Genomic DNA, 15,245 nt, shown 5'->3' on the forward strand with positions numbered 1-15,245 from the left:
CCGTGCATGGTTTCTACCACAGCCCTCCCTGCCTGTGGCCAGAGGTGGCCCAAGGGGCACATGTGAGGGGGCCAAGCTTCTTAGGATGGTAAGACCTGGAGGGCATGTCTGGGGCAGGTGTCCTGATCCCAGGGCTCTGAAGATCTCAGCCTCCCTCCATCATGTGGAATTCTAGCTCTTGCTGATAGTCTGATGGCCTTTTGGCCAAGAGAGATCTTTGCATACTTCCAGGGTTGGGGAGCCCAGTATCTGACAAGGACCATCTGCCACATCTATGGACAAGGCATAAAGGGCAGGAAGGTTTTCCTCTCTTTGCCCTGTGATTAAGGTGCTAATCCAAGCCCGCGGGGGCCACAGGACAGGGGTTGCTCTTTTCACCCTAGAGGGAATCCTGCTGAAATGAGATTTGGGCATCTTGGGCTCGAGCTTTGCTTCTCCGGGCCCCACAGACCTTTCCCCTCAGTGCGTTCAGTCTCCTGACCTTCTCGGGCATCTCCTGGGGCCTTCTTGAAAACACCTTCCTCAGACCCGCTTCTCTCTCTCTCTCTGTTCTAGTTGGATGGTGACAGTGCCTACGTGGGGATGAGTGACGGGAACCCAGAGCTGCTATCGACCAGCCAGGTGGGTGCTCCATCCTGCCTGTGGGGGGTTCAGCCTGGAGCTGGCTGGAGCTGAGCTGCTTCAACGTGGGCTGGGATGGGGCAGAGCGGTGGGGCAGGGCCCACTACTATCCTCTCTCACAAGGATCAAGAATATCAAATATTCCCTTGAAAGTGACAATCCAACTGGGACCATGGTGTTTTCTGTAAAGCACCTACCTGGCTACAGTTGGCTAAAAATGGGCACCATTGAAAACTTGGTAAAACTGCAAATGTGTTGCCCACATTTCCCATGCACAGAGGAGAACTCTTCAGCAGCAGTGAGTAGAGATGTCACAAGCTCCCTGGTACTCTCTGCTTCTTGCCACCACATAGCACCCATGGGATCTACACTGGCACAGAGGCACACGTGCCCATGCAAAGGCATGCAGAGTTCTCCTGCCCACCTAGACTTGTCTAGTACCCCTGCAGAGGATTGTGGATGTGGCATACAGGGAGGAGAGCAGAGGCTTCCTGTGCGGTCCTCCCTGGGAAGGAGACTGGATCATCCCTGGGCAAGGCTATCCCGGTCCCTAGCCCTCTGGGAGTCCCAGATGCCAGCTAGAATCTGAATTTCCACTGAGAGCCTGGTCTCCAAAAGTTAAGTTTTCTTTCAGCCGGGAGCATCCTCACTGCAGATTGGAATGCTGGGGAGGGTCCTCACTGCAGGCTGGGACGCTGGGGAGGGTCCTCACTGCAGGTTGGGACGCTGGGGAGGGTCCTCACTGCAGACTGTGGTAACCTGGAGGACGGTTCCTTAAGGCAGGGGCGCCTGCAGAGTGGCAGTGGCTCAGGGTGCAGAGGAACTTGGGGAGCTGGAAGACAAGCCCGTCCCCGGAGCTGACCTCCGTCCTCTGTCCGTGCAGTCATGAAGGTTGTGGCAGTCCAGATTGGGTTGCTGGGCCCACATTTTCCAGCTCGGGGGTTAGAACCCTATTAATGCACAAACACTTATGTGCCCTCCTATGTGACAAATCCAGTGGTGGACATAGATGAGTAAGGCGTGGGCTAGGGCCCCCTTAGGGCGCACTGCCAGTGAGGGCAGCTCCTGGACCCTCAGTGTGGTGCACAGGCTCCACTGCTGGGCACTGCATCCCCCTCCCCTGCCACTGCAGGGGTGCTCGCGCTGGGGCCGCCACGCCGCCCACGCCCCTTCGCTGGCCTGTGACCATGTGAGCATCACGATGCTGCTGCAAAGCTACCTTTCTATGGCACTGACTCGTGCCAGCCTGAAAGACACTCTGGTGGGCAGGACTCCAGGTCCTGGAAATGCTCATCTTGGAAGAGACCACTGAAGTCGTTGAACTGTCCTTAATCAGCTTGGACGTGTGGTGTCTCACAAGACCAGAGCTTCCTCCCGAGCATCTCATCTGAGCTCTTTTCAGTGTTTCAAGTGCATTTTGTTAACATGCTGAACCTGGCTCTCAGAACCGTGGCAGGTGGAGTTGGCGTGGCTCAAACCCTGATGGAGAGTGTGGCCACCATACTCCGGGGAGAAGGGAGGGTGGGGCTCGTGGGGCTCCGTGTTTGCCCACAGTCCTTTGCAGAGGAGAAGCAGGGCAAATAAGCGTCCCCACAGGCTGTTGGCTGCAGCGCCCTCAGCTGCCTGCCCAGCACATCCCCACAGTTGCAAAGCCTTTTCCTCACTGGTTATTTCAGCTGATCTTCACCAGTCTTGAGAAGTAGTAGGTTGCCACTAATCCCATTTTATAGATGAGGAAACTGAAGCTGGAGGATGTTGAGTGGCTCATCCAGGCAGGGGGACAGCTGGGGCTCAGAGCTCCACACATTACTTTGCTCCGTTCCCACCTCCAGCCTGCCCCTGACTTGCTTCAGCCAAGTGTTCCTTTGTCAGAGAGCTGTTGGTGACCCTGAAATCCAAATTAGGTCCCCTCCCCTTGATTCTCTCTCGTGCCACCATGTCCTTTTAAGTCATGGCATTTGTCACTGTTTGGGGTCGCCTGCTTATCTGTGTGAAGACTTGGTTAGCATCTGATTTCCACACTAGAGCAGGATCTGGTCCCTCATTCACTGTTGTGTCTCCCAGTGTGTTACAGAGCCTGGCACGTGCAAGGCGCTCAGGAAAGACTTGCCTAATGGGTCATGTGGCCCCTTCTCTTCTCTGGACTTCAATTTCCCTGGCAGGGAAATGAGGCAGTTGGATTCCCCAAGGGTCCCTTCAGGCCTCTTGTGCTGTCACTCAGAGAGTCTCCCGAATTTAGCACTTTATAAAGAAAACATCAGGATTCCCTGTGATTGACCAGACACCCTGTGGCGTGAGCCAACCTGGATGGGAACAGATTTAGCAATTACAATCTAGTCTTCTTACAGGGTACCAGTTGACTTTTGTTGCATAAGAAGCATGTCAGGGGGCTCCTGGGTGGATCAATCGGTTGGGCATTGGACTCTTGATTTGGGCTTGGGTCATGATCTCAGGGTCATGAGTCGAGCCTTGCATTGGGCTTTGCACCCAGCACGGAGTCTGCTTGAGATTCTCTCTCTCCCTCTCCCTCTGCCCCATGCTCTCTCTCTCTCTAAAATAAATAAATAAATAAATAAATAAATAAATAAATAAATAAATAAATAAAAATCTTAAAAAAATAAAAAACCCAAGCAAGTCAAAACTTAGTGTCTTAAAACAATAAATATTTACATGGTTCAAAATTCCATGGGTTGGTGGTTTGGTTGGGTTCATTTGGGTGGCTCTTCTGGCCATAGCTAGGACCCCTGTAAGTGGCCACTGTAAGCTACCAGGTCAGCTGTGGCCTGGTTGGTATGGGGACTTGCTTCTCTCCAGACAGTCTCTTGTCCCCCAACAGGCTAGCCTGAGGTTGTTCACGTGGTGGGAAAAGGGTTCCCAGAACAGCAACAGCAGAAGCTGCAAGACCTGTTGAGGTAGGCTTAGAACTGGCACATGAGTACTTCCAGCACATTCTGTCACTCAAAGCAAGTCAGAGAGCCAGTCTGGATTCAAGGAATGGGGAAGTAGACCCTGTTGTTGGGAGGAGCTGCAAAGTATTGTGGTCTTTTAACAAACCCACGGGAACGTGGGATGTTGTTCATGCTGATTTTTGTTGAAGAATAACAGACTCGCCCAGGACCTGCAGCTCCTAGTGGCTTGGTGGGGCTCCAGGATCCCTACTTCTTAATGTTTTCTTCCAGTCTTTTCCCTGAAGTGCTTGCCTGAACCCCCTTCCCCCCCCCACCCTACACACACATGCACATTAATGCCCTGTCATGACGTGCTGCCCCACCAACCACAGGGATTGTATTGTCCCAGTTCCTGGGGGGCTGACATAAACATCTGGGCAAAATGATGGTCTCCTTGCCAACAGAGGATTCAGAGTACAAACACTCTATATGTTTTGTTTTTTTTTTTTTTTAAGTAGGCTCCTTGCCTAGCATGGAGCCCAATATGGGGCTTGAACTTATGACCCTGAGATCAAGACCTGAGCTGAAATCAAGAGTCAGACACTTAATTGAGCCATCCAGATGCCCGCAGAGTACAAACAGTCTAAATGGCATAAAATGCATTTTATAAATACAGTTAAATATGAGATTCACCTATTGAACAAATGGGCACCTATTATGTGCAAAGCTCTCGATGTAAGCGGGAAGCCATTTCTGGAAGATGTTTGCTTCCAGAACATACCATTTCATCGTATTAAAAACCTGCTCTTTAATGTAATCTTCTCCTGAAACACCATCTTCTTCATCTAGAAACTTCAGTGGAGACACAGGTTCCTGTGGGATATATACCAGCCAACTATGCCCCCTGTTAAAAACTTTCAAACCAGCTCTTATGGGCTTGCAGTTTCTTTTGCAAATGCATGCTTTATTGTTTGGTTTTCCCAAGTTTCCACAAGATTCCTGCCTGGCTGCCTTAGCTTTCACACAGAATCCCCTTTCCCCCTCCCCTGGACCTTGTGTTTCTTTTGCACCAGACTTGTGTGGGTGGTCCGAAACCGAGAGGCAGTTCTCAGACATCACTTCTGGCCCATCAGCAACTTCTGGGAGGGGAGGGCCTTGTAGAGATAAGCTCTTCCCCCTCTTGAGAACAGACCCTGGCCAGGAGTTACAAGGATAATATTTCCTGGTTATGTGACCCGGGGAAGAGTCTCCTTCTTGCTGGGATGAGGCTGAAGAGGAAAGGAACGAGGCTGTGGGCTCAGCAGACTTGGATTCAAATCCAGCTCTTGCACATCCCATCCAGATGCACACTCTAACCCCGTGCAAGTTGTGTCAGCTTTCTGTCAAATGGGAGGAGTAACGTCTGCCGCCCAGAGTATGACAAGTACCATAGGTGAGTGGTGTGGATTCCCGTCACCAGGCCAGGGCACCTGTCCTCCAGCTGTTGTGAGTGCTGGCTGCTAACGACTCACAGCTGCCCCTTCTCTGGAGAACTGACCTCTGCCAAATGAGAACCATGAATGGGGAGGGGTGTGGGGGATGGTCCAGAAGGCCAGGTGGGCGTCTTGTCTCAAGCGGGGAGCAGTTCTGCAAATCTCCACAGAGCTCCAGCTGACGCGGCATCCTTGCTCAGCTCCTTCCCCTGCCCTGTCCTGTTGCCCTCCCTTCCCTTCTGAGTCACTTCTCAAGGGGAATGTCAGTGTCATAGGAATCCCCATCTCAGGCTCTACCTCGTGAAAATGTAAACTAAAATACTGTATAAACCACCAGCACTCCATAAAACTAGCTGGGAGGACTTATTTTCATGTTTTTCTTATCATAAATAATGCTTTGGTTACACAGATGACTCTCTGGTCACCTCTTGTGCTCATTTATAGTTCTGTGCCTTTGTATGCACTGTTTCTTCTGGTAGGAATCCCCTATTTTCACCCAACAAATGCCTATTTGTCCCTTCAGGGGCACTGCGGATGTCACCTCCTCAGTTTACCCTTCCTGGCTGTAGGTAGAATGTTCCACTCTCATAGCTGTAAATACGACTCTGCTGAAGATTTCTGACCTTGTCCTAAGGATTATGGAAAGGATTTGTGTGTGTGCATGTGTGTGTGTATGTGTGTGTGTGATAGAGCGAGAGGGAGGGAGCGAGGGGGGGAGAGAACTGGCATATGACTACTTCCACCACATTCTGTTAGTCAAGCAAGTCACTGGGCTTTGTTAGTGAGAAAGACAGAGATTGAAATTGGGTAACATGATCAAATAGTACGGTTTTAAAAGCTCTCAATGACAAGAGCAGATACAGACAGACAACACGGGAGGGTAAGTGAAGGATGGTATTGTCCTCTATTGTGGTAGAGGCAGAGGAGATGGAAAGAAGTGGATGGATCTGAGATGTGTTTTGGAAATAAAGTTGGCAGATCTTGATGATGGATAGATCTAGGGCGAGAGAGAAATGAAGGAGTAAAGGATGAATCCCAGGCTTCCAGCATAGCCCATTCTCCAGCATGGTGGTATGAGTTTTCTGAGTTGGGGAAGGCCTGGGGAAGTGCAGGTTTGATGAGGTCAGACTTGGACACATTACATTTGAGATGCTCATCCAAGTGGAGATGTCCAAGTAGGGAGATGGCTGTACAAGTCTGAAACTCATTGGGGAAGTCAACTTAGAAGTTCTTAACCCATGCTATTAAAACCGTGTGAGGAGGAAATTTGCAAAGACAGAAAGGAAGAAGACCAAGGAGTCTTAAATGTTGAGCTCCAATATCTGGAAGCAAAGTGGAAGAGGAGAAGACCATGAAATAGGTTGAGAAGCAGTGACCAGAGAGGTAGGAGGAGAACATAGAGTCTTAGATGGAGGTAAGGGATCCAGGGGAAAATGATGTTGGATCCACAGCTTCTTCCCTGTCAAAGGATAACTTTTAAATAAATCAAAGATTTATATGTACTCATGGGAACCAGAGAGGCACCAGAAAAAAACTTTAAGGTATACTTTACAGCTTTAGAGTGGGAAAGATATTTCTATGACTCAAAGTCTTAGAAGAAAAGACTTAAAAATTTGACCACAAATAAAAAAGAAAAACAACTTTTGTATGGCTAAAACAGCATAAGTAAAGTCAAAAGACAAATGAATAATTGGGCCAAATTATTTTCAACTCATAATACAGTCAAAAGATTAACCTCCCAAATATATAAAGAGTTCCCAGAAATCAATTCAAAACCCTGGTAGGAAAACAGGTGGGAGATATGAACCAATAGTTTCCAGTACAGGAAATGCAAATGGATTTTAAGTTTGTGAAAAGATGCTGAAATCAGTTCCTACAAGAAAGAAAACTACCGTTTTCACCTCTTAGATTGACAAAAATGCAAAGGTTTGATAGTAGACTCTGTTGGAGCCCCTGTGGGGAAATAGGCATTTTTGTACATTGCTTGAAGGCAGAGTAAGTTGGTGCAACCCCTATGGAGAGCAAATTGGCAACATCTATCAAAATTACAAATGCATTGACCTTTAACCCAGCAATTTCCCTTTTGGAAACATATCCTACAGATATATTTGCTCACATGAGAAATGATGTCTTCAAGATTACTCATTTTGGTATTGGCATAATGGCAAAGAATTGGCAACAACCCAAATATGCAACAATGTGGGACTAGTTAAATTATGTACATTTATCAAGTGGAATACTGTGTTGCTGTAAAGAAAGAATGAAGAAACTGGAGAGAAACAGAAGTTCTTTAGATACATTGTTTATTGAAAAAAGCAAGGTGGTTAACAAGTATAGTATAGTATGTTACCATTTATGAAAAAAGCTAGTGAGACTTTCTCTCTAGGTGCTTGTATTTGATTAAAGCAACTCTGGAAGGATATACAGGAACTAATAACAGTGGCTTTGTACATTGTGTGTGTACATATATGTGCATGTGCATGTTTGCATGTGTGTGTGTGTGTGTGTGTGTGTGTGTGTGTGTGTTATGGAAACTGGGCAGGTAGACAGGGATGGAAAAGAGACTTTTCATTGTACCTTTTTATGTTTTAGGGGTTTTAATACCATAGGGATTTATTATAACTTCAAAAAGTTGAATAAAAGGTACACAAGAAGGAGAGGGTCAAAGGCTCCTGAGGGATTGGTTGGGATAAAAATTGAAATGTGTCCAATAGTTTTAAGAAAAAGAAAGTCATTCTGGATCCCAGAAAAAGTGGCTTTGGTGGGGAGTGGACTTTGTGCAGGTCCTGGGGTGGATGTAAACAGGGAGTGTAGACAACTTGTGTCTTGTGTGTGAAGTCTGGCTGTGCAGGACAAGGGCCAGGGCCATAGCTCAATGAGATGAGGACTCCAAAGGAGGGATTTTTTTTTTTTAAGATGAGAGAATCTTTAGGATGTTTAGTTGTCGATGGAAGGCATCCAAGAGAGAGGATAAAGCATGGGGTTCAGGAGAGGGAAGGGTTAAATGATGGTTTAAGTTTTGGGAGGGGTTGGGTCCTGTCCAGAGATGGAAGCTCTGGCCTTAGCCAGGAGTGGGAACACAGGGGGAAAGGAGTGTGTCACTGTAGATTGTGCCCCGGGAGCAGAGGGCATCTGCACCTGAAAGCATCTGTGTTCTCCGAGAGGTTGGTGGGCAGGTCAGCTGCTGAGTCAGGGCACCAGAGGTCTGACAGGTGGAGAAGGTCTGGGATATGTGTGTGGCCTGTGGGAGACTGAGCTCTTGGTGCAGGTGCTATGGGGGCAGACAGTTGGATGAATCCACGGTAAGGATTTGCCAGGCAGGTGTACCAGAAGGATGCTCACACTTATTTGTGCAAAAGAGAGACTGAAATGAAGAACCAGGGAATCTAAGCTGGGTAAGGAGAGAAAAGAGGGGGGCCAGGCCCTGAGAGTCCCCAAGTGGGGTGCTGGGCAGTGAGGACACCTTAGTCATGGAGCTGGAAATGGGTGGTGATTCTGAGAGAAGCAGCTGTGGGCACTGATGGGGTCCTGGGTGCATCCGGGGAGTGGGCAGCTGACACAGTGGTGCAGAGCCCAGCATCAGCATGGTGGCTGAGCTGTAGAGACCCAGAATGATGCTGAGGTGGGGTGGATGGGAAGCCAGAGCCCAGAGCCAAAGGCTGGGAGCATGGAGGGGTAGGGGGACAAGCATGTGGGGCCAGATGCTGATGGAGCTGAGTAGGGTGCAGTGGGATTTGTAGGAAAGATGGACAGTGGTCTAGATGGGGCAGCAGAGAGGCAGGAGGATGTCAAGCCTGCCTTCCAACCTGAGATACGTGAACAATAGGGGAATGCGCAGCTCATCCACAGAGGAGACAGGAAGTGAATGGAAGGTGTGTTCTAAGGAGCTCTGGGGAAATAGGGACTTTTTTCTTCTTAGAGTAGGAATCCCAGTGGGACCAGGGGCTATTTGCGAGGGGAGAGGTTCAGGGGGCTCACATTTGAGGTGCTCCTTGGGGAACCCTAGGGCCTGCAGAGCATGGTCAGCACCACCAACTAGGAGCCCTGCCGGGTGTGAGCAGGGTCCAGTGTTTTTGCGTCCCTTGCTAATGTAGCAGCAGAACGTGTGCTGGGGAGTGATATCATAAAGGCCAAGGTTCCCATACTACACAATTCCCTCTCAGTGCCTCACACCACACCTGGCATGCACAGGCACCAAGGACTTGGAGTTAAGCAGATTCTTGCTGTGGGGTCTGCACAACACTGTGAGTGTGCAGCGACCTTCCTTCATAGATCCCCAGGGATGCCTGGTCCATTTCTCTTACCATTGGTTCAAGCACTGTCCTAGGGTGTGTGGATGGTATAACCAGGAACCCAGAAGGCCAGAGCTGGTCAGAGTCACACCTGCAGTTCCCGGGCACTGTCCTCGCGCCTTGAAGATGCAGCCTCCTTCCAGCAAGGGACCGTGTAGGATGCCCAGAGTGGGGAAAAGCCCAGAGTTCTGAGTTCCAGGTTCTGTCTGCTCCATTTCCTTCACCTGGGTTGGTATCTATCCCAGCCTATTCCTCATGTGAATTATGAGGGTAGATGATCTGTTGGATTTTCCCAGCCTAGATACTGATGATAATGGACATCCACAGTGCACTTCCTTGGGCTCAGACACTGGAGCTAAATGTTTCCCATGAACCCTATCAGGTAAGTACTGTTGTTGTTCCATCTTACAGATGGGAAAACTGCAGAGCAGAGAGAGAGAGGTGGTTGAGTCTTTATGAAACAAACAAACGGTGCACTGGGGATAAATGCATAAACAGTTAAATGCACCGGGAGACGGGAGGCCCTCCTGTCCTTGCTGCAACCAAAGATTCTGGGCTTAGTAACTCTGGCCTCTGAGTCTGTGTACATCGCAAAGGGCAGGGACGACACGGCTTTTATTGCTTTAATTAAAACCTGGGTGAAGAGCTCGCGGTTCATATTAAAATGAAATTGTGTTTCGCTGGCCGTGGTGCCTGGAAGGGAATGGCAGTGATTACTGCTAAGATTACCAACAATCAAAGAGAAAAGGCCTTTTGCAAGCATTTCCTATTAAAGCCACAAACATCACACTTTAAAAATAATTATGGTTGTGTTATCCGAACATGATTCATGAATTCTGAATAAATATGAGGGAGCCTTGAAGGAAACTGTTTCAAGACCATAGATTTTGTTCAAATCTGATGAAATTTAATATCATTTCGCAGCTGGAGAATAAAATGCAAGGAGGGAAAAAAAAACCCATCCTATGTGTATGGAGAGAATTGAGTATATGTCAGACGGAACTAATGAGCTTTCCCTCATCAGTCCTACACACGTGCTTAGAAAAATGGACGAGCTTCTCTTGTTTTCATTGAGAGAAAACTGCTGAGAAGGAGTTGGTACTTACACCTCACAGATCTTCATTTTGCATTCCAGTGGCTAAAAATATATTCACTTTAAAGCTCTATGTTCCTGGCTGTGAGATGTTTAAATGTTCAAGGGTGCAGGCATGGAGGCGTTAGGGGGGATGGATTTGGGGGTGGGGGATCGTGGTCTGCATTTGCTCCACCTCCCCTGTGGTAAAGATCTTTTCCATACAATGCAGCAAATGTTTACAGCATATAGTTTTGTTTCCTTCCAACTATTATGAGAGAAATTGAATCCCTGGAAATGTTCCCTCTCTCTAAATGGGATGGAAACAATGAAGATGATGCAGGAAGTTTATGGGTTGGGGGAGGGGACAGCAGTGGGTTGGAAATGTAATTGCAAGGATTTTCTTTACAGCAGCACCCCTCTCCCACTCTCAGCCACCTTGAACTCAGCATATTTGACAGGGCCTGGGTCCTTGCCCAGGGGGTGTGGGAGAGCCGTCTGCTTTAACACATTTGTTCATCGCTACATGAAAGCTAGCAGCAAGAAGTAGAAATGAAGCCAGATGTGGGACCTTTCCAAAATGGTGCTGGGTCCTTAGCTTTTGGAGGGTTGCGAGCCTGGGTCTGGCCCTTTTCAGCCTCCTTCACCGTGTACCCTTAGGTAGGTCATTTGTCTTCTCTGAGCCCTGTGTGTTTTTTGGTTTTTTTTTGCATCTGTGAATGGGGGCTGAATCGGTGTCTCTGAGAGACCTTCTGGGTTATAATCTGTGGCCAAGGGGTTGGTTTCATCCCCCTCCCCCCCGCCCCCGCCTGAGTCTCTAGGAAAGACAGTGGTCTGTCCAACATGCCAGAGACTCACCTCCCCCACATAGCTGAGTTGCCCCAGTGCTGAGGGGGCCTTAGAGATGGAGGTCAGTGACTCTGAGTCACCACTGGTGACAGTAAAGAGATGCCAGTGGTCGGTTGGGTAATAAGGGTAATGATATGAGAAGACAGACCTGGGCTCAAATTATGGTCTTTGGGTTTTTTTTAAGATTTATTTATTTGAGAGAGAGAGTGCACACGCACTCTCGGGGGGTGGGCAGAAGGAGAGGGAGAGAGAGTCTTAAACAGACTCCCCACTGAGTGTGGAGCCTGACGTGGGGCTCAATCTTACAACCTTGAGATCACTACCTGAGCTGAAACCTGAGTCGGATGCTTAAGCGACTGTGCCACCCAGGGGCCCCTCAAATTATGGTCTTTGCATATCATGACTGGGTGACCTTGGACAAGTGAGCAAGCTTTCCCAAACCTCAATTTTGTCTTTAAAAGGTCCTCAAAGTGATGCAGGGAGAAATAAATAAGATGCATTTATATCCTAAGTTTTGGTACATGGCAAATGTCAAAGTTATGTGAGGTGCTATTTTTTTTTTTTTAAAGATTTTATTTATTTATTTGAGACAGAGAGAATGAGAGAGAGAGAGAGAGAGCACATGAGAGGGGGGAGGGTCAGAGGGAGAAGCAGGCTCTCCGCCGAGCAGGGAGCCCGATGCGGGACTCGATCCAGGGACTCCAGGATCATGACCTGAGCCGAAGGCAGTCGCTTAACCAACTGAGCCACCCAGGCGCCCTGTGAGGTGCTATTAAAGTATACATTTTACAGATGAAAAAACTGATTTTCAGGAAAATAAAACAACTTGCTCAAGGTCATCCGCCCAGGACATGATGGGCACAGGAGTCAATGAGGCATCAGAAATACCAGCAAAGGGAGGCCAGTCAGCTTTTTTTTAAAAAAAGATTTTGGGCGCCTGGGTGGCTCAGTTGGTTAAGTGACTGCCTTCGGTTCAGGTCATGATCCTGGGGTCCTGGGATCGAGTCCCACATTGGACTCCCCCTGCTCTGCAGGGAGCCTGCTTCTCCCTCTGCCTCTGCGGGAGGCAGAGGGAGAGAGAATCTGAAGCAGACTCCTCGCTGAGCATGGAGCCTGACGCGGGGCTTGATCTCACAACCAGGAGATCATGACCTGAGCCGAAACCAAGAGTCCGAAGCTTGACCGACTGAGCCACCCAGGCGCCCCAAGGTCAGCTGTTTTATCTGATGCAAATCAAATTGTGTGAAGAATTGAAATTGAAAAGATGATATTGGAACTATCTTGTTTTTAAAATGTGCCAAGAAATGTTCCCCCTCAAAGAACAAAAGTAGTAGAAAATGCCTCCTGCCAATTGCCAGCTCGCTAAAGATGGGCAACCCCTTCCCAGCCCCCTCCACTAGACGCACCTCCAGCCGAGTGCTCCGGGGAATGGTGGGGGCTGTCAGGCCTCCTTCCTTCACACTAACATTAAAACGCCTTCATGGGGCCCAGACAGCCCATTTCTCTGTCTCTCAGATACTCAGAGCCCATGGCTCTGGTGGGGAACAAAAGTCCAGGCATGAGGTGGTCGCCCCTGCCGGGCCTGCCAGCCTCTGGGAGAGTGTGAAGCACAAGCGACCAGGTGGGAGTCAGCGGCAGGTCTGTGGTCCGTGGGACCCCTACCTACTTCTGCCTTGTTCTTGCTATATGACCTTGACCCAATTACTCACCCTCTCCTGGCGGCGATTTCTACCTCTGTCAAATGGGACTATTATTACCTTCCTGGCAGGTTAAGCCAGAAGTGGGTGTAGCTTCATTAAGTAGCTTAGTGTAGTTAGATTAGTTAAGTGGGTGTAAGCTAGTTGAGAGGGCTGGTTAAGTGGATATGAGGTAACCAGCTTGGCCAGGGCTGGTTATGATAGGAGCTTGGTAAAGTTTTTGTTGTTGTTGTTGTTGTTGTTTTTAGAATTTACAAGTCGGAGAAGAAAAGCAGAACAGGGAAGGAGCTAGGAGAATGTTCGGTAGCTCTATTCTGTGAATGCTTGTTACGTAGGACTGGGGTGGAATGAATAAGATGAGGTTTGTGCTTCAGGTAAACAGAAACAGAAATCTCACCTTAGGCCAGCACCGTGGGCCCCCGAGATGTACCTGTTTGCCTGGTGGCACAGTCTGAACCACCACCCAGGGCCACTGAGCTGTTGGGAGGGTGGCTCACAGGAGCCTGGGGTCGCTGGGGAGCATGGCCTCGAGTGGAGCTGGGTCAGGCTGGGCGAGGACGGGGAGGTGGGCCATGTGAACGACTGTTGGCTTTGGAGATGGGAAAGGAGGGCCTTGCGGAAGTCTGCCTTTGCTTTGTGAGGTGGGATGGTCTTTGGAAGTCCCCTTGAGAAAACCTTAGAGTTCTCTGTAACAGCACAGGCCTTGGAAGCCGATCTGGGCTACTTTTGGCTGTTTACCAGGCTGGGATGGCCCTCAGGGTTGGGTGGCTTGTGGCTAGAGGTGGTGTCTGTGTGAGACATAAATGGGCAGCTCTAAGCTTGCTGCTGGCCTTCATAAACAGTCACCAGAGACAGCAATGCGAGCCGGATGGCAGAAGGGATGAAGAGGCATTTTGAAATTTATTAAATACTTCCCCCATGCCACCAAATTAGAAAATGGGAAAGACAGGAAAATACCAAGTTAGCCAGAATGTGGAGGAACCAACTTAGCCAGAATGTCTTCATACGTTGTTGTGTAAATTGGAACAGCCACTTCAGAAAACCATTTCTTGGCATCTAAAGCTCTGTGACCCCGTCATCCAGCTACTAGGTGTTCGCTCAACAGAAACGCATTCATCTGTTCACCAAAAGACACCTGTAAGAATGGTCATAGTGGCCCTTTTCATAAACGCACAAAACTGGGAGCAATCCAAATGCCCATCCACGGTAGACCGATGAACGATGGCAGGATATTCTGACACCATGGAATAGTATGCAGCAACGAGAAGGAGCGATGTATCACCGCAGGCTCTCACAAACCCCAGGGTGAGGGGAAGAAGCCAGGCCCCCAAACAGAACATTCTGGATGATTCCTTGTACTTAAAGCACATGAACAGGCAAAACTAATCTATTAAAAATCTGATAAAAAATCTGAGTTGTGGTTGCCCTGGTTGGGGCCTAGGTCATGAGGAGTCATGAGGGGCTTTGGAAGTGCTGGTATGGTTTTCTCTCTTTATTTAGGTGCTGTTTCCATGAGTCTATTCGCTTTGTGAGGGTTCATCCTTGAGCTGTATACTTATGACTTGTGTACTTTCTGTTGGTTACCCTATGCTGCAATAAAGAGTAAAAAAAAATTTGCAAGGTATTTGCACAGATGTGTCCATTTTTAGAGACGTGGCAAGATGGGGAAGGGGACCTAGCCAGATGTCTTGTGTCATGTGTTCCCAGTAGGGGTGTGGGCAGACTAGCCCTTCATAGCCTGGGCAATTTATTTAACTTGCTGGGAAGGGAAGGACTATTTTCGCCTCCTAACGGATGATGAACTGTGAAATTGCTCCAGCCGTGGCTCGCGCCAGGGCAACAGGTGGTATGGGCTTCCCCGGATCGGCTCAGCTCTGCGGGCCCCGACCTTCCCTCGTATTTCTCTGCGGACAGAGCTTTAGGAAATGATTGAAGATATGAACACCTGAAAAAAGGAAGTGTGTGTGCATGTGTGTGTTTTTGTGATGCTGTGTTGTGGTGCCAGGAAATCTTGTCTGTGGAGCATTTGAAGATGTCTGGGCGCATGCACAGATACATGCTTGGACGCACACACGGTCACGCACAAACGTGCACATCGCGCTCACATAGGCACGCTCGCTGACGTACACCTTTTCACGTATTAAGCATCACTTTGTGACTCTGAGCAAGCCACTTAACCTCCCGGTGCCTCAGTTTCCTCAGTGAAATGGAGGTTATGATAGTATCCAGTTCTTGTGGCTGTTATGAACAACACACACACACACACAAATTAGATTTTTATTTGTGTTTGTTTGATGGCTGCCTCCCTCCTAGACTGTTGGTGTCCTGGGAACAGGGACCTGGTCCAGAGTAGG

At 48.8% G+C, this 15,245-nt stretch overlaps 1 protein-coding gene across 8 annotated transcripts in view; it reads left to right on the forward strand.

The window, feature by feature from the left end:
- The window catches only part of TOX2 (TOX high mobility group box family member 2), a 131,998-nt gene that overhangs the window by 49,982 nt on the left and 66,771 nt on the right, over window positions 1-15,245 (forward strand). For 7 of the 8 annotated variants that reach the window (XM_036096035.2, XM_036096038.2, XM_078057234.1 and 4 more), the window contains exon 2: window positions 556-621. The exons of the other annotated variant lie outside the window; for it this stretch is intronic. In XM_036096035.2, the coding sequence (XP_035951928.1) occupies window positions 556-621 (66 nt within the window). The remainder of the gene's footprint in view (window positions 1-555; window positions 622-15,245) is intronic. 8 annotated transcript variants of the gene reach the window in all.

Source organism: Halichoerus grypus, chromosome 10 (assembly GCF_964656455.1).
Source record: "Halichoerus grypus chromosome 10, mHalGry1.hap1.1, whole genome shotgun sequence".
Classification (NCBI taxonomy): Eukaryota; Metazoa; Chordata; class Mammalia; order Carnivora; family Phocidae; genus Halichoerus; species Halichoerus grypus.